This window comes from Ceratotherium simum, chromosome 3, assembly GCF_057802395.1.
Source record: "Ceratotherium simum simum isolate JZ-2026a chromosome 3, ASM5780239v1, whole genome shotgun sequence".
NCBI lineage: Eukaryota > Metazoa > Chordata > Mammalia > Perissodactyla > Rhinocerotidae > Ceratotherium > Ceratotherium simum.
Window position 1 is genome coordinate 72,277,768 of NC_141902.1, and position 25,323 is coordinate 72,303,090.

The 25,323-nt window shown below is 40.0% G+C and overlaps 2 protein-coding genes across 3 annotated transcripts in view; one reads left to right on the forward strand and one right to left on the reverse strand.

The window, feature by feature from the left end:
- Positions 1-7,870, forward strand: part of CYFIP1 (cytoplasmic FMR1 interacting protein 1) — a 97,505-nt gene extending 89,635 nt beyond the window's left edge. For both annotated transcript variants that reach the window (XM_087428791.1, XM_087428790.1), the window contains exons 27-31: positions 2,204-2,276; positions 2,816-2,910; positions 3,727-3,965; positions 4,446-4,593; positions 7,044-7,870. In XM_087428791.1, the coding sequence (XP_087284917.1) occupies positions 2,204-2,276; positions 2,816-2,910; positions 3,727-3,965; positions 4,446-4,593; positions 7,044-7,208 (720 nt within the window). In that variant the 3' untranslated portion in view covers positions 7,209-7,870. The remainder of the gene's footprint in view (positions 1-2,203; positions 2,277-2,815; positions 2,911-3,726; positions 3,966-4,445; positions 4,594-7,043) is intronic.
- A 1,292-nt stretch (positions 7,871-9,162) lies between these two features.
- NIPA2 (NIPA magnesium transporter 2) overlaps positions 9,163-25,323 on the reverse strand; it is a 28,059-nt gene continuing 11,898 nt past the window's right edge. The window contains exons 4-6 of the mRNA XM_004421903.3: positions 16,301-16,391; positions 14,985-15,145; positions 9,163-10,635 (exon numbers count right to left, since the gene is read on the reverse strand). Of these exons, the coding sequence (XP_004421960.1) occupies positions 10,001-10,635; positions 14,985-15,145; positions 16,301-16,391 (887 nt within the window). The 3' untranslated portion in view covers positions 9,163-10,000. The remainder of the gene's footprint in view (positions 10,636-14,984; positions 15,146-16,300; positions 16,392-25,323) is intronic.

Consider the following 25,323-nt stretch of genomic DNA (forward strand, 5'->3'; position numbering starts at 1 on the left):
GAGGGTTACACCCAAGTCCCGTCAAACCCAGGGGTGGATCTCTTCTTGGTGGTTATTTGGGGCTCTCCAAGGAAGGTGGTAATAAAGTATGTTTTGGCATCTGCATAGGCTCCCACTATTGTAAATGAAGATATTAAGGGTAAATGTGTCCTTCAACTTGTCACAACATTAGAAAAGTGGGGTAACTGTCACCCAGTTGCTGAGGGCACCAAGCGTGTGGGTGGGGCCCCTGGGGGCCTGTCCAGTGAGGCCATGCAGTGGTGGCCCCCGCTGGCTCCAGGATTTGGTTCAGTAACCAAAAATGTTGATCTTATTCTGAATCTGTGCACTGAGGAGATATATCTTCTAGCTTTTTGAAGGACTCCCTAAACCCAACCTGAAAATTTTGGTAGTGTAGTTTTTTTTAGCTTGTGTGTGTGTTTAATCAACTTTTTGTTTTAGAGTAGTTTTAGATTGTTTGTTTGTTTTTAATGCTGGTTTTTATAGCTGTTCTCACTCTTTTTCTGGTTTGATTTGGGGGCGAAGATTTGAGCTCATTGACAGGAGTGCCTGGAAGCAGCACCGATGGCTGATTAGCCCCTTTGGGGTGGTGTTGCCGGCTGGCAGGCACCTTTACCACCCGCAGCGTCCTCCCTCTGTGTGGCTCTGCCCCAGCCTTCTCACCTAGCAGCTCTCTTCCCTTATCAAAGTCTCCCTTCTTCCGTCCATTGGCCTGGCCATTTTTTGTGGCCAGTCACCTTCCAGCTGCCCTCCTACCCTCTGTGGGTGCAGGCAGGCCAATCGCCCTTCTCTACCTTGCTTTTTTCACTTGATAGTAAATACATCCTAGAGATCACTGCACATTGGTAAGTGGTGACATTCCTCATCATTTTTATAGCTGTGTAGTATTCTGCTAATGTCACATCCTCTTATGTGTTATACATAGCGAGCGTCACCATCTGATCCTTTCCACTGTTTAGCTTGTCCCTTTCTCCTTCCCCTACACCTCCTTCACCTAGAATAGAAGGCCTAGGGGAGAAGGTCCTCCTGTTTGCACTGGGAGAGGTGGCTCCCATTACATATATTCTGCATGAAGGGCTCAAGCATTGCTGCTGGCCTCAGGAACGGAAGACAGGGTGTGGAGGGGTCAGTCTCCTTCTGTAGTGTCCTGGTGGAGCAGGTGGCGGCTGACTGGCTGCTTCACTACGTTTACGTTAGGTGACAATGGGACACTCACTTGATGAGTGCGAAGTCTTCTCTTCCTCCTCTTGATCTTAGCTTTGGCATCATCTTCGGGGAGATCCTCAGGAGGGAAAATCGCATCAGTCAGTATATGTCTTGTCATTTTGATAACCATTTCTTTGTTTAATAATTTGCTTTATGACAATGGAATTATAAGATTTCAGGCTGGGTGTAGAGTAGGGGGCACAAGAACCCATTCTCATCTCCTGCCTCTCTCTGGTGGATGTACCGCAGTCCAAGGGGCCTTCACTGGGGAGTAGGAGCCCTCAGACTCTGGAGTGATGCCCTGTTCTAGACCATCTTTGGGCTCATGGTGGGTTCTTAGGAGTTCTGCAACCCTTGTGATGTTGGAGGTAAATTTTCTCTCCACATTGTGTTATTCTCGAGAACAAGCCTTGTACAGTGTAGGGTTTTATTACCTCTTTAAAGGAGTTTGTGATCCAACAACAGATTCAGAGCAACTGCCCAGAACTTTGGGGTTCTGTGGGGAATGAGTTGATGCTGCATACAAGGGCAATGCTGCCCCTTTGCTTCTGCCACCTGCACTGTTTGCAGAGGAAGCGCCCTTCTTTTGTCTCTGCTGTGGTGTCTTGTTATAAACTCTGGTTCTCAAGAGGCTGGTAGCAAACTCGTGGGGAGGGCTGCCAGACTGGTAAATCCTAGAAAACAAAGGCCACATTCAGTGTTGGGTTTTTACTCATGTTTATATTTAAATTAACTAAAAGTAAATAAAATTAAAAATGCAGTTTTTCAGGTGCATTCTAAGTACTTAATAGCCACATGTGGCTGGCAGCTGCCTTAATGGACAGCACGGATGTAGAACATTTCCATCAGCCCAGAGAGTTCTATTGCACAGTGCTGCTTAGACTGTTTCTCTTAGACTAAATGGCAAAGATATATCTTGTTTTCAGCACCACATTTCTCTCTCCAACTTCACTGTGAGATAAACTTCCTAATGCAACCTTCTCTTTCTTCGTTCTAGTCTTTAGAAGAAGTATGTGACCTGTTGCACGCAGCCCCTTTTCAGAACATCCTGCCGAGAGTCCACGTGAAAGGTGAGCCTGTGTCCCTCTGACCAGGGACTCCAAACTGTTCTTTGCAGTGGTGACGCACGGTCTGTGTGGCCAGAGAACTAAAGGCCAGTTTTGTTTGAGTTTGGCACCTGTTCAGTCATAACCGGGGGTAATTGGTAATGTAACATAGTTAAATGAGTATTGAGTAACTGAAATATTTAGGGTTGAAACGATATGACATCTTGGATGTACTTCCAGAACTGGGGTGTTGAGAAGGAAATGAGCGGCATGAGTTGATAATCATTGCAACAGGTGGCACAGAGAGTTCATTCTACTAGTCTCTGCTTTTGATGACATTTGTAATTTCCAGTAAGTTTTAAAAAGTGGATATTGAACAGAAAAGCAATTCTGTCCCGTTTGAATTAAAATTCAAATGAGCCAGTTCTCTAAAAGAATTTTCAGAGAATCTTTGTGTATGATGCTAACTTAAAAATCTGTCATTTATTTTTCTGACAAAATTAACCTTTTGCAATTGTTTTTCATAGAAAAGAACAGAGTATAATATATTTTTTCCACTGCAGAGGGGGAGAGACTTGATGCCAAAATGAAAAGACTAGAATCAAAGTATGCCCCGCTGCATCTCGTCCCTCTGATTGAGAGACTGGGGACCCCTCAGGTAACTCATGCAGTGACAGCTGTCGCTGTTGCAAGCTGGGCATCCATACCAGGCCATCGGCAGGGTTGGGCCTGGAGAGCACAGGCTCTGGATGAGACACAGACTGAAGTCACCATGAGGTTGATGGGTCCACTCAGGCCTCAGTGTCTCAGGGGTATTCCTAACAGGAGCTCGGCACAGGGTGGTTGGGAAGTTTGCATGAGCTAACACATCCATGAAAGGGCTTAGAACATCACCTGGCACGTAAGACTACACAGTAAATGTCACTGGTTTTTGTTGTCCATCCCTTCATGAAGAAGGCTTTTCATAGGTTTTTAAGAACAGAAGAGAGTGGGAGTCTCTGAGATGGGAGGCAAGGAGTCAGGGTAGAGTTCCACAATTCTGTATCAGTTTAAGCAGATCAGGGTTTCTCAGTCTCGGCACAGTCGCCATTTTGGACCACATAATTCCTTGTTGTGGAGGTTGTCCTATGAACTACAGGATGTTTAGCGGTATCCCTAGCCTCTACCCACTAGATGCCACTCGCCCCACCCTAAGCTGTGACAACCAAAAATGTCTCCACACATTGCCAAATGTCCTCTGGAGGGAAAACCACTCCGGTTAAGAACAGCTGCACTCGACAGTTCGCCTTGACTCTAAGATATGTTTAATCAGACATATAGGTAAGAGCTGACATTTTTACGTTGTTGGTGCTTATTTCTAAAAATCCTCTTCTGCGGGCTAAGATAGTTTCCAGTAAGTGAGACCAAAACAGGAGTCGTCTGGTTTCAGCTCTCCACCTCCTGTCGTGGCCTCAACGTTCTGTCCTTCCTACAGCAAATTGCAATCGCGAGGGAGGGGGACTTGCTGACAAAGGAGCGTCTCTGCTGTGGCCTGTCTATGTTTGAAGTCATCCTGACTCGCATCCGGACCTTTCTGGACGACCCCATCTGGCGTGGGCCTCTGCCCAGCAATGGAGTCATGCATGTGGACGAGTGTGTCGAGTTTCACAGACTGTGGAGCGCCATGCAGTTTGTCTACTGCATTCCTGTGGGAACACACGAGTTTACGGTCGAGTAAGTGTGTGCTCAGTGGACAGGGAGGTGGGAGGAGCAGAAGCTGGCACTGGGCTAACACAGAAGACCGCATTCCTCTAGAAATGGACTAGAAATGTGCTTGAGCTGCTGTAAAGCCACTTACATGGAGGTTCTTACTTGATGCCCAGGAGGTGACTCAGGGCTAGGCTTTTGGGAGTCTCTGAACCCATGGAAACGTATGCAAGTCGGGTGGGCATTTTTCTAGGTTGGAGGTCCACAGTTTCGTGAAGTCATTCTTCATGGAGGGTCCATGATCTAAAAAAAGTTAGGAAAGAGTGTGCCAGAGGAACCCAAAAGAGGTGTTTACCAAAAGCAGGGGCATACCACCTGCTGCTCAGCATTCCCTTCCTGGCCCGTTCCCAGCAGATGGCTTGGTCATTGACATCTGGGGACAGACTCATGAAAGACGTCATACTTGTTTATTGATCACCCATTCTACTTACTGCTTCTTGTTTCCAGGCAGTGTTTTGGCGATGGGCTCCACTGGGCTGGCTGTATGATCATTGTACTTCTTGGGCAACAGCGGCGCTTTGCTGTACTGGATTTCTGCTACCATCTACTTAAAGTCCAGAAACATGATGGCAAAGATGAGATTATCAAAAACGTGGTATGTGGAAGAAAATCTTCCACCATATGTGGAAGTTTCACAAAAAAACATACTTTCTGCTTATTCAAATTTCTTTTTCTGGGAGTGTTCTTTGTCCCAGTTCGTAAGTTTTCTTTTCATTTCTAAAATAAATGTAAATATAATTGCTAAGTAAAGTAGTTTAGAAGATGGGGTGGGGGGCTGGCCCAGTGGCGCAAGCGGTTAAGTGTGCGCGCTCCACTGTGGCGGACCAGGGTTCGCCGGTTCGGATCCGGGGCACGCACTGACACACCGCTTGGTAAGCCATGCTGTGGAGGCGTCCCATATAAAGTAGAGGAAGATGGGTGTGGATGTTAGCCCAGGGCCAGTCCTCCTCAGCAAAAAAAGAGGAGGATTGGCAGATGTTAGCACAGGGCTGATCTTCCTCACAAAAATAAAAAATTGAAAAAAAATTTTTAAAAAAAAAGATGGGGCCGGCCCAGTGGTGTAAGCGGTTAAGTGTGGGCACTCCACTGCGGCAGCCTGGGGCTCGCCAGTTCAGATCCTGGGCGTGCACCGACACACCGCTTGTCAAGCCATGCTGTGGCGGCGTCCCATATAAAGTGGAGGAAGATGGGCACGGATGTTAGCCCAGGGCCAGTCTTCCTTAGGAAAAAAAAAGGAGGATTGGCAGATGTTAGCTCAGGGCTGATCTTCCTTACCAAAAAAAAGGTTAAAATACTAATTGTTCCATTTTCCTTCTCTTTTCAAGGTACTTAGATCTACTTCATATTACAGAGCTTTATAGGATCTGCATTTTCAGATTATTGGCATACTATTCCAGTCATCTGGCTTCCTTTGTCATAGTCAAAGTGTGTTTTTTATAATATACTATTATATTAGTTTTTCTATTGTCCTCGTAACAAATTACCACAGACATGGTGGTTTAAAACAACATCCATTATTATCTCACAGTTCTCTATGTCAGAAGTCTGCGTACAGCGTGGGTTAGCTGGGTCCTCTGTGTACAGTCTAACAAGGCCCAAATCAGTGTTCCCTCTTGGAGCCTCTGGGGATGAATCTGCTTCCAGGCTCATTCGGGTGGTGGGCTGGATTCAGTTCTTTGCAGTTGGAGGACTGAGGTGCCCGTCTCCTTGCTAGCTATTTAGCCCACATCCCTTCTCATGCTTTCTACGTGGCCCCCTCTTGACACAGTAGGTCAAGTCCCTCTCACACTTCTCATCTTTCAACTTTCCTTTCCACCACATCCTCTCTCCTGCCTCCAGCTAGAGGAAGTTCTCTGCTCATGTGATTAGATTGCGTCCCCCTGGATAATCCAGGGTCCTCTCTCTGTGACCTTAACTACATGGCAGAGTCCCTTTTGTCAGGGAAGGTAACACGTTCACAAGTTCCAAGTATTTGGGCATCGACATCTCTGAGGGGCCACTCTAACATACACCTACATTTCCTTGGCTCCCTGGGCTGTGTACCCAGAGTACTTTCTTCAGTTAACTAATTCACTTCAGCTTTGTTTACTGTGTTTACTGTGTTTTTACTTTGGAAAATCATTAGTTTATATTTAGAAGTTCGATTTGGTTGTTCTTCAAATCTTGCTGGTAATTGATCATTTTATCTTCATTGAATTTTTTTCCATTTTTTATTTCTTTACACATTTCATGTATTTTATATTCTATATCTTTTAATTCTAGTATCTGAGGCCTTGAGAGGTATCTAAAACTCTGAAATGTTTCCTTGTGTGTTGGATTTTTTATTTGCCAGCTCTTGTTTGAACTTAATTTGGATTGATTTTCTTCCAAGATTTTCATTTGCTTCTCACCTCCAGGGGCTGTTACCAACTTGAGACCACTTTAGCCTAATTTAGAGGGTCCTGGCTTCATGGGGAGTCTCTAGGTGTAGTCTGGCTTGCTTACAGCCCAGGCTTGTCCCCTCACCCCACTGCTACTGGTGGCATCTGTCCCTGAGGAAATCCTGGCTTCTGCTTTACCTCCTGCATAGGCAGAACCAGCCATGCTTTTTAAAAGTTTTTTCTTTTTTCCTGTGTGTGTGTGTGTTCATCTGTTCTTTATGCAGTTTGGTTATAGCAGAAGGGTCTGTCAAAGCATCCTATCCACAATAACTGGAAATCTAATACTTGTATTATATTGGATTACTGGTCTTGCCCCACTGACCATATTATCTTCATCTTTATAGTCACAGCTTTTAGCACACAGTAGGTTCTTAATACCTGTTTGTTGAATGAATAGGTCTGTCAGTTGTAGAAATGAGAGAATCTACAGTTAGTAGCATGAAACCAACAGAGAAATGTGTTTAAATTCAAAATATATTCATTGTTCCTATAGTTGCATTAAAGAGGTGTGGTGTGTCAATAGTGTGTCATAATTTTTCTGAGAAAATATGAAAATCCTGATGTTTTAAAACATGAAAAATATGTAAGTTTTAATAGTAAAACATCCTAATTTTAACTGTTGTAGCCTTTAAAGAAGATGGTGGAGAGAATTCGCAAGTTCCAGATTCTAAATGATGAGATAATCACTATCTTGGACAAGTACTTGAAGTCAGGCGATGGAGAGAGCACGCCCGTGGAGCACGTTCGCTGCTTTCAGCCACCTATCCACCAGTCGCTGGCCAGCAGCTGAGCGCATGTGTATCACCTGTTTTTGAAGCGTCTCAGTACGGACTGACTGCATTTAATAACTACAAGGGCATGTTTTTCTTTCCATACACTATTTAGTGAGATTTTTAGGGACTACTTTTCAGTATCTCTGTGCCTGTTAAAGGGGGTGCTTTTCAATCCAAAAGGTTAATTTTATAAAATTGACTTATTTTTCTAGACTAAAATTGTATATGCTTTTGGTAATTAGAAAGTCTGAGAATATTGGCTGCTGATTGTTGCCATCATGTTCTTACAAAATTATTTTCCACTTTTCTATGGAATGTTCCACAGCTAGCTACGTCATAAAGGGCTGCTGACTTCATCCATTTATCCCTTAGCAAAGGATCAGTAATGTTTAGGGAAAGATTTATGGACTTAAGCAAGAAACTTAATACCAGCTAATTCTAATAAAATCCATTACCAATTAGAATTAAACTTAATAATTAATTATTTAGCTTTTGTTTAGGGATTTTTCTTATGGTCTTTTATGAATAACCTTTTCTAAGTCATTGTTCCCTGCCCTTTTTTGTGTCAGTGTTTCAGAAAATAGTGAACTTGAGTCCTCTGCTTCTAAATCGAGTTGTGACAAAATCTAATTTGTGAGGTATGATTTAAAAGTTACAGAAATAAAACTAATGAAACCTATTTGTGTTCATTCATTTATTGTGACCATGTGTGCCCTGGCCTTGGGAAGGTCCTTCCTCTGCTTAGCCGCGTGCACAGACAAGGCCAGGAGGTCTGAGTCTGGGTCACCAGCAGCCTTGCGAGAAGGGACGAGATCATGATGGGGAGTAACTTCCATATGGCTTTGGAAACGTTAAAACACCAAAGTCCAGAAGCATCATCTGTGCTAATGTAAATAAAGGCTGTGAACTATTCCATTGTACTGTTTAATCTTGAGTTACATAAAACAGGACTGGTTGTTTTCTTTACAAAAAGTTACCTAAAAATGTTCCTTTTGGTAATGTGAACTATAACCAGCATTCTGCTACAGATTGATTAAGAGGTAGTCTCTGTGCTCACCCTATACTAAAAGTATAGAATATGATGAGAAATTACTTCTTTAAGATAAATGACTAAATTTAAATAATTCATATTACTGAGTTTTATAAGACTTAATTATAAACCAAACACAACGTGGTAAACACAAGACTATTTCAAGTGCTGCAGGATGTTAAATAATTATTAAGATGTATTATTACTAACCTATGCATTCTCACTGAGGGCAATATCACACCCAAGGGGGTGAAAACTGGTTCTCACTCTATTTTGTGTGAAGCACAGATAGATAGAAACAGCACATAAACAAATATATAGTCTAGTCTATCATCTGTGGTATTAAAATTAATTACATGGGCAGAGGCAGTTAGAAAAAATGTCTAAAACAGTTCCTTACAGAGTCAATAATAAATGCTGGGAAAAGGGGTATTTATTTCATGAAACTTAGACACTGTCAACTCTGCCCTGATGATAAAGCCAGTGGAGAGCTGTGTGGGCTGTCAGCGCCATCACCAAGGGAGGCTCTTGCACCCTCCAAGCAAGGACAGTGAGGTGCGCGTGGTGGCTGGTTACACTACGGGGTCAAGCTGCGTGACTGTGGGCAGGAGCAACAGAGTGAGAAGAAGCCCGTTTTCTTCCTACTACCCAGGTGGAAACTGGCAACTTTTTTCCTAAGGCCAATTAATTGCTACCAATTAATTGCTATGATGATAGGTTTCAAAGCTGGATAGAGTTCATTATACTAGTCTACCTTTTTTGCATACATTGGAAATTTTCTATAAACATTTTTCTTCACGGACGTTTTTAAAAGGCCAAAATATATAGTGGTCCAAATGACCTCCTAAGCTAAGTAAAATACTTGGTACAAAGAAACCATATTCTACAAACATCTTAGGTTTGTTCTAAGCATTCAGACTTAGAAAAGAACTTTGTTTCAATTTGTCTTTTTATTATAAGATGAGCTAAATTTAAGAAATTACCCTAGTCTTCTGACTTTACTTCTCAGAGTTGTTAGAAGATCTAAATGACATAACTCATTATGAAAATATATTGAAAAGTACAAGAGCTGATGTAACATGGGTAATCAAGTTTCCAGGTACCAGGGGATTACAGTAACTAAGAATAAAACCAGCTGGGCTGCAGCACTGGTTTAACAAGGTGTTGTCTAGGAAGGCCACTGAATGTGTGTGGTGACAAGTCACAGCCTGAGAAATATTTCTGTGGGGTGATTTCTTACCCTTGTTTTGTAAATGAGTTTCCTTCATTTGATAACTTCAGATTCTCTCAAGCTAACATTTCAAAATTAAAATAATTCATCAAACAGGAGTCATTTTTATAGGCAAGGTAAATTACAAGATAATATATTGGGATAATTTTGTTCTTTTTTAAATCAAAAAGCCTTAAAATGGTCAGAGTTTGATATAGTAGGGATCACAGATGTACATTCCAGACTTTCATCACCAATGAAAAAATAAAGCATTTTTATAGACTTAAAACTGTCATTAGTAGTGCTTTTAGATTTTGGTGAAGGAAAATTTAAAATACCTCTACAATAATACAATGTTAATAGAAATTGGCCACATACGGAGGTCATTTTAGTGAGCTACCATCACTTAAATAAAAGAAAAGTAATTTCTTGGTCCAAATTAGTGAAATCTTAAAAAAGATTGTCTCTAGAAAATATTAATTTGAGAACAATGCTTTTTTCAGACACATTCTGATATTCAGATTCACTTTATAACACAATTATAGATGAACCTTTTAATTACATCTTTCTTAAAAAGCTGTCAAATTTCCATTTCTTCGGGAAATGTTTTCACCAGTGTGTTGTTCAATTCCACAGGTTAAGCTTTCTTCATTATTATTAAGAACTTCATACATATTAGAGAGATTGCCATTCATTGCTTTTTCATCTTTTCGAAAAGACACGGGCAGACTTGCTAGACTAAAGCTGACGTCTTTAAAGGCATGCAACAAGAATATTCCCACAATGATTGTAAAGAAGCCACTCAAAGTACCAATGACATCATCAACAGGCATATCTTGCCACTCCTTAAAAAGAATAGCTGAACAAGTTAAAACGGATGTTGTAAAGAACACATAATATATTGGAGTCACGATGGAAGTGTTGAATATGTCTAGGGCCCTGTTCAGGTAATTAATCTGTGTGCTCACACAGACTATGAGGCTCAGCAGCAGAATCCAGGCCAGGGGATGTCGCAGCACAGGCTTTCCAGCAAACAGCTCTTTGATAGCAATGCCCAGGCCCTTAACACAGGAGACTGAAAATGCACCAATGACCGAGCAGATTGTTATGTACACAAGAATGTTTGTCTGTCCATGGCGAGGTCCCACCACGAAGATTAATATCAAGGACACAATGACCACAAGTGTTGCAAAGACCACAAAACCTGGAGGAGGCAAAGTAAAGTTATATTTAGTCAAATGTTTAAGTACTAAAAGAAAACTGAGAATCCAAAACAAAATATTAACTCAATAGGAAGGAGAAAAGGTGTGTCCCTAGGATAAAAATCAGCTTTCTTTTGCCGCCCCAGCAAAAGTACACTCATAAAAATTTAGTTAGATGTACACACTGGAAGACTAAACTATCCTTCACATTCACAAATTGTTATACCACTAACATTTTTAAAATAGCATTTTAGGCCTCATGATAATTCTATCAAAGAAAACGGAATCAGGCTGATTCAGAGCCGTCTATCCCAGAACATCTCACTACTTCCCACCCACTGGAGTGCTCTAACTCCAAGGACAGATACATAGAACAATCAGAAACTAGTGGAGAGAAATCATGAGATGAACTTGAATGCTCAACAATTTATAGCCACTAAAAAAGAACAGGAGTTACAAATCAAATTTGTCCTAAAACAAGTAAATTTTTAAAATTTAAATCTAGGGACAACCCCTGGGGTAAAAAGCAAATCAATAAAAGAACTTGAATACTGTCGGAGTTCTGGTTGAACATGGAGAACTGAACCCAGCATGATAACGGCTGATAACTGGGTAGCACTGTGGGCTGGGCACTTCTCTCAGCAATTTGCACTGATTAACTCATTTAATCCTCACAACTATCCTGTAAGACACATACTATCATCTGCATTTGAAGATGAGGGAACAGGCACAGAAGTCACATGCATTTACTCTGTTCACTCCTCAAACTCTGCTAAAAAAATAGTAATAGGAGTTTTAAAGAAGCAAACACACAAAAACAAGAACAGGTAAGGCAATGATAGCAACAATGTATGGAAGACAGAAAGCAGAAGATAACTAATAACTAACTGATAAAGCAGATCCAAGAAAGGTGACTCCCACATCAGCAGTGATTAAAGATTAGCAAGTGACCCAGTTTATAGCACAGAATGCTCTCAAGATACAAAGTACCTCTGGAAGCAGAGTGAAGGGGAGACTGAAGACAAGGCCTGGCTGAAAGTCCATTCAAGAAGCAATGAACAACTAGGATATACAACTATGTACTGGGGGCTTTGGGGAGAAAAAAGAAAAAAAAAAAAAAAAGAAGCAATGAGACCCCAGATCCCTGCCCACTTCCGGACATCTGAGTGACTGTTTCCCCTGCCACAGTGAACTGGAGGAGTCTGGGCCAGCTGAGTGTGTGGGTACCACACAAAAATAGGGGGCTGGGGTAAGGCATACGTCTATGACATTAACTCCCTCTTCCCCACTCAACTCCCAGGATGCTGGCAGCCAGGCAAGAGACCTTGCTGGGGATCTGACCACCCTGCTTTTCAGAAGGCAGCCAGGGATCACTAGAAGAGGCACCAAAACAAACATAAAAAAGGAAAGCCTTTGTTTGCTCCACAGAGACAGAGGAAAACTTCAAAACAGATAAATCACCATCCCACAAAAACAATGAAAACCACCATTAATATACTCAGAGAGACAATGATAAAATACCAAAGCAATCAAAGCAGCCAGAACTTGAGGGGCCAAAACCTGGAGAAAACTGAAGAACCCTGAAATTAGGCCAACAATCACCTCTGCTTCTTCCCTTGAGACAACTGCCAATTCCAGAGCAGAGAGTAAGGATGGGCATAAAAGCCAGCAGAAAGTGGTGACGTGAGGCTTGTGGAAGTTTCAGTAGACTAGGTAAAAAAAAAAAAAAAAAGTTGGAATTTTGGGCTGCCTAAGCAGCTGGGACATAATGGGTCAGGATTCCAGAAAGGATGGAACTGAAGAGAAGTAAGCCCAAATTTCTGTGTGCAGTTCCCCTTAAGGTGTTTGCAGGCACAGAAGCCACACATGTCTAGGTCAGAGGAGCCAAGCGGAAGGCCTGGTAAGGAGGCCAGAGGGCTGAGCAAGAGACCCACAGTCTTGGGGTGCTGAGACAGACACTGGTATTCACAGCTCACTGAAGTGGAGGGGTCCAAATAAACATCCCAGGCTATCAGCTGATAGCCAGAAGGGCTATGACCAAGAATAAAGGAAACTGGCAAGAAACTGGCCCCAACAAAGCTTGAAACAATGCTTCAGGTTGAAGGGGAGCTGCTGTACTCTTATCTGCCAAAAGAAATTTAAGATCTCTCTGAAGGAAAAAAACATCACTTAGAGCCTTTACACTTTTTAATATACTATGTCCAGCATTCAATCAAAACTGCCAAAATACAAAACTAAAGGACTGAAAACAAAAGAAAAAACAGATCATAGAAACAGGCCCACAAATAATCCTGATATTGACGTTTGCAGACAAAGACTTTAAAATAAGACTCTCCAGGGACCTGCTGCACAACACCATGCATGTGGCTGACAATACTGTAGTGCACATCTCAAAACTGTTGGGAGGGTGAACTTCATGTTACGTGTTTTTTGCTACAATAAAAAAATAAAATAACAATAAAGAACAAAAGCAAGCATTTGGAAATTAAAAATATAATAGCAGAAATAAAAACTCAAAGGCTGGAAGATGACACTGAGGAAATCTCCCAGAAGACAGAACAAAAAGGCAAAATGGTAAAAATATGAGGAAAAAATACATAAGAAAATTAAAGGTCTAGGGCCAGCCCGGTGGCTTAGCGGTTAAGTGCGCATGCTCCGCTGCTGGCGGCCCGGGTTCGGATCCCAGGCGCGCACCGACGCACTGCTTCTCCGGCCATGCTGAGGCCGCGTCCCACATACAGCAACTAGAAGGATGTGCAACTATGACATACAGCTATCTACTGGGGCTTTGGGGGAAAAATAAATAAATAAATAAAATTATTTTAAAAAAAGAAAATTAAAGGTCTAGTTCAGGAGGTCCAATGAATAGAAGAAGAATTTTACAAAAAAAAAACAGAGAAGAATATCAAAGCAGTAATTCAAGATTTTATTTATTTATTTTTCCCCCCAAAGCCCCAGTAGATAGTTGTATGTCATAGCTGCACATCCTTCTAGTTGCCGTATGTGGAACTCGGCCTCAGGATGGACAGAGAAGTGGTGCCTCGGTGCATGCCCGGGATCCGAACCCCAGGCCACCAGCATCGGAGCGCGCACACTTAACCACCAAGCCACGGGGCCGGCCCTCAAAGCAGTAATTCAATTCCCCAGAGTAAGGCATGGATTTTCAAATTAAAAAGATCCATCAAGTACCTAGCACAATGGATAAAAACTGACCCATATCTAGGTATGTCAGTGGGAAATATCAGACAATGAGGGCAAAGAGGATATCCTAAAGGTTTCCAAAGACAAAAGATCAGTCACATGTAAAAGATAAAGAATCAGCTGTTGTTTGATTTCTCAGCAGCAACACTGCAAGTAAGAAGACAATGTGGTCACAGTAGATTAAAGGCATTTTGATATATACAAGGTCTCAAACAGTCTCATCTTTTCTGTGCCTTTCTTGTCTCCTATAAGAGTGGCTCCACCAAAATGAAGGAGCCAACCCAGGATTCAGGAGACAAGAGATCCAAGAAAAAACAAAGTGAAGGGATCCCCCAGGATGCTGATGAAGGAAAATCCAGGATACCTGTGATGGCAGCCTCAAGACATCAGTCTAGACTAAGGCCTCACAAGACTCTGGGAGAGAGATTTCCAAAAGAGATGAGACTGCAAGAACACCTAAGCTGTGTGAAATTACTGAGGGCAGAATTAGACCACTGGGGAAGAGGTTCAAGATGGACTGATAAATCCACAGAAAACTAAGCAAACAAGATAATTAGTAGTTTATGAAAAATATAAGTCAAACAAGAAGGGAAAAGTAATCATAATGTATTATATGTCTAAACTGAGAATAAAAGTTAAGTAGTGATGATAATGTAAACAAATCATTTAAACAAAACTAAATAGGGCCGGCCCCGTGGCTTGGTGGTTAAGTGCGTGCGCTCCGATGCTGGCGGCCCGGGTTCGGATCCCAGGCGCACACCGAGGCACCACTTCTCCCTCCATCCTGAGGCTGGGTCCCACATACAGCAACTGGAAGGATGTGCAGCTATGACATACGACTATCTACTGGGGCTTTGGGGGAAAAAATAAATAAATAAAATCTTTAAAAAAATAATAATAAAAAAAAAAAAAAAAAAAAAAACAAACAAAACTAAATAGATACAACAAGTAATAGCTATAACAGATAATGCCTAAAGCCAAAGAAACAAGGGGTTAGGGGTTGGCGGGGGAGAACAACTTCTATTTTTCATAATAAGCCACGTAGAACAATTTGCCTCTTTACATGCACATAAAATTTTTATTAAAATAAAAACTAAATTAAAAAGTAAAATATAGTAAGACTAATAATAAAGCTTTTCTTTTTTCTTACCTGGGTCCCTTAGCTTGTGAGACATTTCATTTAAAGTCTCAATCTCCTCTTCTTTTGGAGCATGAATGACCATAACTGTAGATCCCAGAATACTTAGCAAACATCCAATTTTCCCATGAAGATTAAGTCTTTCATTTAGAAAGTATGAAGAAAGAATGGCACTAAAATGGGGGGAAGGTGAAGAACATTAAAATAATCAGCTATTTCTCTCATTTTTAAATATAAACACAACTCAGAATTTAAATTACTGAACTCAAACTAAAACACTGAGTTTATAAAGATTCTGGCTTTCAGACAAGGTAAACAAAATGCACAATCATAAAATGGAAGTTTCTAGGGAACATTTGCTTCATCCCACAATAACCAGCATAGTTACCATCTCTCTACTGTAGGAAATCAATATGAAATTTACAATAAGTGGAGCTATGGTACAAATTTACATTCTAATTCAGAATCTACATCCAGTCCAATGCTTAAAATTTGCTCAAATTTAATTTATCCCCACTGGTTGATGTATCCTTCTTACATGTTCATTTAATTCTATATAATTTGCCTATTAATTAAATTATCGTTTTAATACTTATAGTTTTATCCAAATCTAAAAAAAAACACAGTATAAACCTATAAATATAATAATGGCATAATATACAGAAAATTAAAGGTAAAAGACATGTACCATAATATATCTTTATACAGTATATATAATATACATAATCTTGAAAAATTGTATAATTTACATATAACATTGTTTTATGCTATCTTGAAAAAAAAAAAAAATACGTATCTGCAATCAACTTTGGGAGTAGCAACTAAAATCAACTTTAGTATGGGCTTAGCTGTTTGGGCTAATCATTGAAATACCAGAAATAGGGTAAGTCTTGGACTGCTCCTTCCAAATGAGGACCCCAGGCCAGTCTTCAGGGGTACATAACCTTGCCCCAATCAATAATTTTCTGTAGTAGGTATAGAAATCTGCTCAGTACCAACCACCACTTACCAAAGTGTACATGTCTCAAATGATAAATGTTCTGACAGGTGCAACTTGGAATTTCTAAAAAAATTGAAATCAAAGTAGGTCTAGTGCTGGCTCTAAATACAAGCAAGACAAAGCATAAGTGCATTGTCCACACAAACTGATAGCTTGTCTATGCACAGAAGATAACTTTTTAAAAGCAAATTACTACACAGTAATTAAAAAAAGTTCTCAAGGTTGTTTAAATGTCAATGATGCTGAACATGTGTAATTAGATGGTACTGAACACTTCAGGGACTAAAACACTGCCCGCTGTTTCTACACGTGAAGCGCAGTCCCTTACCTTACTAGTACGCTGAGAGCTCCTAACGGAGTCACTAGGGTGGCTGGTGCAAAGGCATACGCAGCAAAGTTGGCCACCTCGCCTGCTCCCACTAGGAGAGGGACAACAAAAGAAAACTCTCAGATAGGAAGATATCTACTCAAAATGGAAATGCTTGCATTTTATTTACATATTTTTTATATACTATTTCAATTGTATTTAGTAATCTCCACATTTTCTCCATTCATAAGGCTTCTCCTGTAAATTATCAATAGAGTCCAAACCAATTAAAAATAATACAAATCTAGGGGCTGGCCCGGTGGCGCAAGCGGTTAAGTGCGCGCGCTCCGCTGCAGCGGCCAGGGTTCGCCAGTTCAGATCCCAGGCGCGCACCGATGCACCGCTTGTCAAGCCATGCTGTGGCGGCATCCCCTATAAAGTGGAGGAAGATGGGCATGGAATGTTAGCCCAGGGCCAGTATTCCTCAGCAAAAAAAGAGGAAGATTGGCAGATGTTAGCTCAGGGCCGATCTTCCTCACAAAAAAAATAATAATACAAATCTATAATTTTAATTGATCTAATTTATGCTTACATATTGGTTTTTTTAAATAAAAAACTTTAATAGATATTTATTTATACTTATTTCCTAAAACTTACATTTTAGTGGGGGAAAACACACAGACAAAATACATGTCTAGTGGGTAAACATGTTTTGTAGAAAAACAAAGCGAGGGAAAAGAACAGAGTGCTTGCTGGTGAGGGCAGGATCGTGGTGCCAGGCAAGGGTACTCTGATGGAAACTGACCAGCCTGACATGAAGTGAAGGATTTACCTGCAGCTATGTGGGGGGAAAGCATCCCAAGCTGGGAGAACAGCAAGTACAAAACCCTGACTCAAGACAATGTCTGGCACGTCAGAGCCAAGGAAGCTAGGATGGCTCCAGCAGAGCAATTAACATGGAGAGTGGCCAGGGAGTCAGAGGCAGCCAGGGCCTCATGGTACAGGACCTTTTTGAGCCCTGATAAGGATTTCATCTGAATTTAAAAGCCACTGGGGAATCTTATGCAGGGGAGGGAGGTGATCTCATACAAGGATCACTCTCTGCTACTGTTTTCCAAAATGGTTATGTCCAATTGTACTCAGCAGTGTATGGAGAGCTTCCTCTGTCCCACTCTCCCTAACACTCCGTACTGTTAGATTTAAAAGTTTGCTAATGTGTTAATGGGGCATTGGATTACTTTATTATGCTTTCAATTTGCATTTTTGCGTGTGTGTGTGTGTGTGTGTGTGTGTGTGTGTGTGTGACAGAGAGAGAGAGAGAGAGAGAGAGAGAGCAAGAGAGAGAGAGAGAGGGAGAGGGAGAGGGAGGGGGGAGGGGGAGGGGGGAGGGAGATCAGCCCTGAGCTAACATCCATGCTAATCCTCCTCTTGGGCCGGCCCCGTGGCTTGGCGGTTGAGGCTTGGCGGTTGAGTGCGTGCGCTCCACTGCTGGTGGCCCGGGTTCGGATCCCGGGTGTGCACCGACGCACCGCTTCTCTGGCCATGCTGAGGCCGCCTTCCCACATACAGCAACTAGAAGGATGTGCAACTATGACATACAACTATCTACTGGGGCTTTGGGGAAAAAGAAATAAATAAATAAAATTATAATCCTCCTCTTTTTGCTGAGGAAGACCAGCTCTGAGCTAACATCTATTGCCAATCCTCCTCCTTCCCCCCGCCAATTTGTAGCTTAAAAACATTGTCATTATTTTTTTTACACTCTGTGATTTGCCTTTTCATTCTCTTAAAATCTTTTGATCAAAAGTTCTTAATTTTGATGTCAAGTTTTAAAATATTTTCCTCTAACAAAATTGTCCCATTTGCAACAACATGGATGGGCCTGGAGGGTATTATGTTAACTGAAATAAGCCAGAAAGAGAAAGACAAACACTGTATGATCTCACTCATATGTGGAATATAAACCAACACACGGACAGAGAAAACTGTATTGTGGTTACCAGGGGCAATGGGGGTAGGGGGTGGGCACAAGGGATGAAAGGAAACATATATATGGTGATGGACAAACAAAAATGTACAACCCAAAATTTCACAATGTTATAAACCATTAAAACATCAATTAAAAAAAATTTTTAAAATTTCCTTTATGGTTAGTGCTTCATACAACTTGTATAAGAAATCTTTCTTGATGGGCCGGCCCTGTGGCTTAGCGGTTAAGTGCGCGCACTCCGCTGCTGGCGGTCTGGGTTCAGATCCCGGGCGCGCAACAACGCACAGCTTCTCCCGCTATGCTGAGGCCGCGTCCCACGTACAGCAACTAGAAGGATGTTAAACTATGATGTACAACTACCTACTGGGGCTTTGGGGGAAAATAAATAAATAAATAAAAATTATAATTAAAAAAAAAAAAAGCTTTCTTGAAATTCTTTATCCTCTAAATCTTTTAGTGTTCTGGCTTTCACATTTAAGCTTATGAACAATCTGGAGTTGATCTTAATGGAGTGAGGTAAAAATCCAACTTTATTCTTTTCCATATGGATTGTTACAGCAATATTTACTAAAAAGCACATTTGCCTACTTCAGTGCCACCTGTCTCATAAATATACTGTCCATGGGTCTGTTTCAGGGTTCCCCACTCTATTCTATCGGTCTGTGTATCTATCTTGGCACAATACCATACTGACTTAATTAGTGTAACTTCATAATAAGTCATGATATCCAGTAGAGCAAGTCTTTTCACCTCTGCTTCTTAAAGAGTATCTTTGCTTTTCTTGGACTTCTGTATTTCCATATAAATTTTAAAATCAACTTATCATGTACCACATAACCACCTAGAGTTTTAAATGGAATAGCATTTAACTTGTAAGTCAGAATGGAGAGAAACAACAACTTGGCAATAATGAATCTTTCAATCCATGAAAATCATATATCCCTCTATTTTTCTTCTTTTTCTCAGAAATATTTTCATTTTGTGGGAATCTTTCTTATCATTTGTTAGATTTAAAACTAAGTAATTCCAGTTTTTAAAACTTATATGTAGATCATAACATCTTAACATTTCCTATTGTTTGTTGCTGATATATAGAAACACCGCTGTTTTGTATGTTGACTTTGTATCCAACAACCTTGCTAAATTTTAATTTTATAATTTATCTGTATATTCTCACAATCATACAACCAGCAAATAACAAATTTATATATTCCTTTCAAATCCTCTATTTTCCTCCCTTGCACTATTGTATTGGCTAGAAATTCCAGTAATGTATTGAAAGAGTGATGAGAGGTCATTTGCTTGTTTCCAGTTTCAAAAAGAAAGCCTTCAATATTTCCCCATTTTGGTGTTTACTGTGTGATTGTCTGAACTTTTTTTTTCTTAGAAATCCTTTATCATATTAAGGAAACTCACTTAAATTACTTATCTGAAATGGTTTCTTTTTAGTCACGAATAGTTGCTGAATTTCACTGAAATTATATAATTTGCATGGCAGATTATGGTGATTGGTTTCCCAAGTTATGCCAACTTTGCATCCCTAGAATAAATCTAACTTGCTCATGATTTATTATTTTGTTTAGGATTTTTACATATACATTCATGAATGAGACTAGACTGTATTTTTCCTTTCTTATTCTGTCCCAGTCAGGTTTTGGTATTAGGATTACGCTAGCCTGTTTAAGAAGAATGGGGAATGTATATCCCTTTTTCTATTATTAGGAAATTTCTTAAGATTGCAATTATTTCTTCTTTAAATGACTGCAGAACTTGCCAATGAATCCATCTGGGCCCAGGGTTTAACATATGCAAAGGTTTTAAAACTATAGATTCAACTGTATTAAGTTAGAGGAGTATTCTAGTTTTCTATTTCCCCAAAAAAATTTGTCTATTTTTTCTAAGTTTTATAGTTACTGGAATAAAATTGTTTATAACATCCTGTTAATATCTACAAAACCCGAGTTACATCACTTAGCTATTCCACCTTCTCTTTTTCTCGATCAATTTCAACAAAAGGTTTATCAATTTCATTATTCTGACCACAGACCTAAACGTTGGCTTTAATGCCCTTTGTTTTCTATTTAATAATTCTAGCTCTTCTCTTTATTTGCTTCCTTCTACATTTTTGGTTTTATTTTGCCACTCTTCTCCTATTTTCTTGAATTAGATGCCTTGTTTTTCTTATTTTCAATTATATTTATTTGAAACCATAAATTTTACTCTAATTACTCCAATTGTATTCCACAAGTTATGATATTTTGTATTTGGCATCAACATATTAAAGTATTTTCTAATTTAAGCCTATTTTAAAAATATTTTCTAATTTCCATTCTGACTTCTTTGAACCATGGGTTACATAAAAGTGTATTTCTATATTTCCACACACGAGATTTTCATGTTATATTTTTGTTATTGATTTCTAATGTAATTATAATCTGTGAAAATACTTCATTAAATCCTTTGAAAAATTTAAGACTGGCTTTATGGTCCAGCAAATAGCCAATCTGTATAAATATTCCATATGCACTTGAAAAGAATGTAAATCTGAAGTTGAGTTCAGTGACGTATGTCCACTAAGTTTGTTAAATTTGCTGTTCAAATTTTCCATAGCCTTAATGGTTTTACTCTGCTTGCCCTATCAACTGCTAAGAATGTTAGAATAAAATCTCACCACAAGATTTTGGATTTGTTTACTACCCCTTGCTGTTCTGTCAACTGCTGCTTTGCATATTTCAAGGCCATATTATTAAATAAAGTTAGAACTGTTAAAGCTTCCTGATGAGTTGAACCTTTGATCTATAAGAAATAATCCTCTATCTCCAGTACTGTTTGTTGCCTTGAAGTATATTTTGTCTAATATCAATAACAAAAATCTCACCTTTCTTCAGGAGTGTTTTTCCATCTTTCTCTTTCAGCCATTCTATATCTTTTTTGTGTGTATGTGTGTGTGTGTGTGTGTGAAGATTAGCCCAGAGCTAACATCCATGCCAATCCTCCTCTTTTGCTGAGGAAGACTGGCCCTGGGCTAACACCTGTGCCCATCTTCCTCTACTTTATATAGGACGCCGCCACAGCATGGCCTGACAAGCAGTGCATCGGTGCTTGCCCGGGATCCTAACCCGGGCCGCCAGCAGTGCAGCGCGCGTGCACCTAACCACTACGCCACGGGGCCGGCCCCCCACTCTACATCCTTATGTTTTATGTGTGCATCTTGTAAATGGCATGTAGTTGGTTTCTGTTATTTCTTTTTATAATTGCAGTACAATACTCTTTGCCTTTTAACTAGGGCATTTCGTGTAAGGTAGTTACTGATATATCTGGATTTAAATGTATCATTCATTTTTAAAGGTTTTTATTTCAAACTTTTTAAAGACCAGTAATGAAACACTTCAAATATTCAGAAAAACAAAATATAAATGACAGCTATAGATCCACAACCCAGACTTAGATGTAACCATTTTCCCAAATGTGTTTTTGATCTTCCCTTTTTAAAATAAACGTGTTTTCTTTTTGCTAATATTTTAACAAATTACAAGCGTCATGACATCTCACTCCACATACATGGAAATATGCATATCTTGAAAAAGATACTTCCAACTTAAGCTCAAAACCATTATCACATCTAATAAAATTAACAATAAACCTCTAATACCATCTAATATATTCTAATAAGCAATTCATATTCAAATTTCCCCTATAATCGTCAAAATGTCTTTTACAGATGGTCTGTTCCTTCTAGAATTCATCAAGGAATTTATCTGCAATGTCTCAAATACCTTTTTATCTAGGATAGTCTCCCACTCCTATTTATCCATGACATTGACTTCTTAAAAAAAAAAAAAAACTGGAAGAAAGTCTCACTTTCTGGATTTTGGTTACTTTCATTTTCTTATGTGCTATCTGTCCTGCATATTCTATGTTTTTCCTCATCTTTCTTGCTTTAAAATTTTTTATTATTCTATTCTTTCCTCCATTAATTATGAAGTTATACGCTCCTTCTCTCTTTTTACTGAATACTCTTACAACATGTATCCTTAACCTGCAACTCTAATGTTAATGTTTTTGCTTTATTCTCCTTCCAGACAATGCCAGAACCAAAGAACACTTTAATCCATTTTCTCCCTTCCAACTTGTTATTATTTTTGTGTATTTTAATTTTATGTGTGGATATTTTAAGTCCATGAACCACTTTATTTTTTTATTAACATTCACTCCGATGTACTCTATACAATGTACTCACCACTTTCTCTTCCTGCATCTCTAACATTTGGATAGATTTCTTTGTGGATAGATTTCTGGATAGATTTCTTGGTGCTAACAGAACACCTTTTTAAATTTGCACAGTAGTTATATCATCGGTTTGTCCAAAACATCTTTAGTTTTATTCTTAAAGGATATTTTCATTGAATATTCTTCTGCCAGCTACTTTTTTCAGCACTTTGAAGATACATTTCCACTGTATATTCCACTATATATTCTACTGTTTAATAGCGTTGAAATGTTGAAAACTCAGCCATCAATCTGTCACTCCTTTGAGGGTACTCTTTTTTTTCCCTCTGACTGCTTTTAAGATGTTCTGTCTTTGGTTTTCATCAGTTTTACTACGATGTGTCTAGGTCCAGTTTTCTTTTTACAGATTCTGAGTAGGTCTTGTTAGACTTCTTGAATCTGTGATTTGATAACTTTGGACAGTTTTGGAAAATTCTCAGCCATCTTCTCTTCTAATATCACTTCTCCATTCCCTTTGTCCCTTCTTATTCTGACTGCAATTATTCACTGAATCCTCTACATTCCATAACACTCGTATCTATATTTTCCATCCTTTTGTCTCTGCTTCATTTTCGATAATTTCTTCCAAACTGTCATCAGTTCACTAAGTCTCTTTTCAGCCATGCCTAATCTACTGTTAAACTAATTCATCCCATTTTTGTTAGTCCATTTTTCAATTTCATAATTTCTTTTTAGTTCTTCTCCAAATCTGCAATGCCATTATAGTTCCCAGTTTATTGCTAGAACTACAGTTCTTTGTAGTAAGCACAGTTGTTTTATGGTCATGATACTTCCAACATCTGGAGAGGCTGTGGGTCAGTTTCTACCTGTTGTTTTTGCTAAATTTTCTTAATCTCGTTTTTTTCTTTTCCTGGACATTTTAAAATTACTTAAATAAACAGTTTAAGGTCAGGATATTATATCTTCACGAGAAAACTTTTGCTTTCTTCTGCCAAGTGCAGAGAGCACTAGAAGTTCACGACCAGGGTTAGAGATGATATAGTCTTCAGGAATGACCAGATATTGCACAGTCTTCACCTCAATCCCAAGGTACAGCCTTTCCTGAGTACCAGCTCAGAGCACGTCGTGGTTCCCATTCTGGGCAGCACTTGACTCTCACCCTTATTAACCTAGTTTAAAGGTTCAGTTTCTCTCTCAGCTTCCTGCTCTGGAGTCTGCAATTACCTTTAGGGCAGAAGTGTCTCGAGCTTACCCTTCTGAGCTCTACATCTTTTCCTGATCTTGGCTTGGTAATTCTTCACTATTTTGTTGGCTCTTTGATGCTTTTTATATGCTGTCCAACCTTTTAACTTGTTTTCAGCAAATCTTATCAGTTCTACCTTTAAAACATATCCAGAATTCTACCACGTCTCACCACACCCACGGCAACCATCCTGGTCCATGTCACTACCTCTTGCCTGATTACTGCAATAGCCTCCTACCTGGTTTCTCTGATTCTGCCCCTATGCAGTCTTTATGCCTCAACATAGAGTCTGAGAGATCCTATTAAAACTTAAGTCAGATCATGTCACCCCTTTGCTCAAGTCTCCAATGAGGGGGCCGGCCCAGTGGTGTAGTGGTTAAGTTCACATGCTCCACTCCCACGGCCCAAAGTTTGCAGGTTCGAATCCTAGGGGTGGACCTACGCACCACTCATCAAGCCATGCTGTGGCTGGCATCCCACATACAGAGGAAGATGGGCACGGATGTTACCCTAGGGCCGATCTTTCTCAGCAAAAAGAGGAGGACTGGCAACAGATGTTAGCCCGGGGCTAATCTTCCTCACCAAAAAAAAAAAAAAAAAAAAAAGTCTTCAATGACTTCCCATCAAACACAAAAATCAAAGGCCTTTCTATGACCTACAGAGCCCCACATGATCTAGGCCCTCATTACTTCTCTGAAATTATCCCCTGCTACTTCACCCCACATTCACTCCCTTACTATTCTTGCCTCTTTAATGTTTCCTGACATTTTAGTAATCCAGTGCTGCACAACAAAGCACTCCAAAATGTGCCAGCTTAAAACAGCAAAAGCCATGTTTTCTGTTGGTCAAGACTTCATGATTTCTCATAGTTTCTGTTGGTCAAGACTTCAGAAAGGGACAGGCAGGTACTTCTCATTCAGAGTTCTTCAAGAGGTTGCAGTCAAGATATAATCTGGGCTGCAGTCATCTGAAGGCTGGACTGGAGCTGGAGGAGTCACATTCAAGGTGGCTCACTCACATGACTGGCAAGTCGGTACTGGCTGTAGCCTGGGGGTCTCTCTTCAGGCTGCCTGAGTGTCCTCACAGCACAGTAGTTGGCTTCTCTCAGAGTGAGTAATCCAAGCAATCAAGGCAAAACCACAATGCCTCTGATGACTTAGCCTCAGAGTCACACATCATCACTTCTGCTGTATTCTTTGGTCACACTGGGCCAGCCATAATTCAGCATGAGGGGGAATTATACAAAGGTGTGAATACCAGAGGGAAAGAATCTTTGTGGCCTATCTTGGAGGCTGCCTCTCACACTTTAAAAGGCCAGGCATGGTCCTGCCTCATGGCCTTCACATTTACTGTTTCCTCCTGCTTAAAAGGTTCTTCCCCCAAATATCCATATGGTCAGCTCCCTCACTTCCTTTACATTTTCTACTCAAATATTATCTTTTCAGTGAGGCCTGCCCTGTCCCCCCATCTAAAATTGAAACCTATCTATCCTTCGTTTTATTACATACCCTTCCTACTTTACTCCTAGCAAATGTTAGCATTTATCACTAACACACGCACATTCTAATGTATTTATCTTAT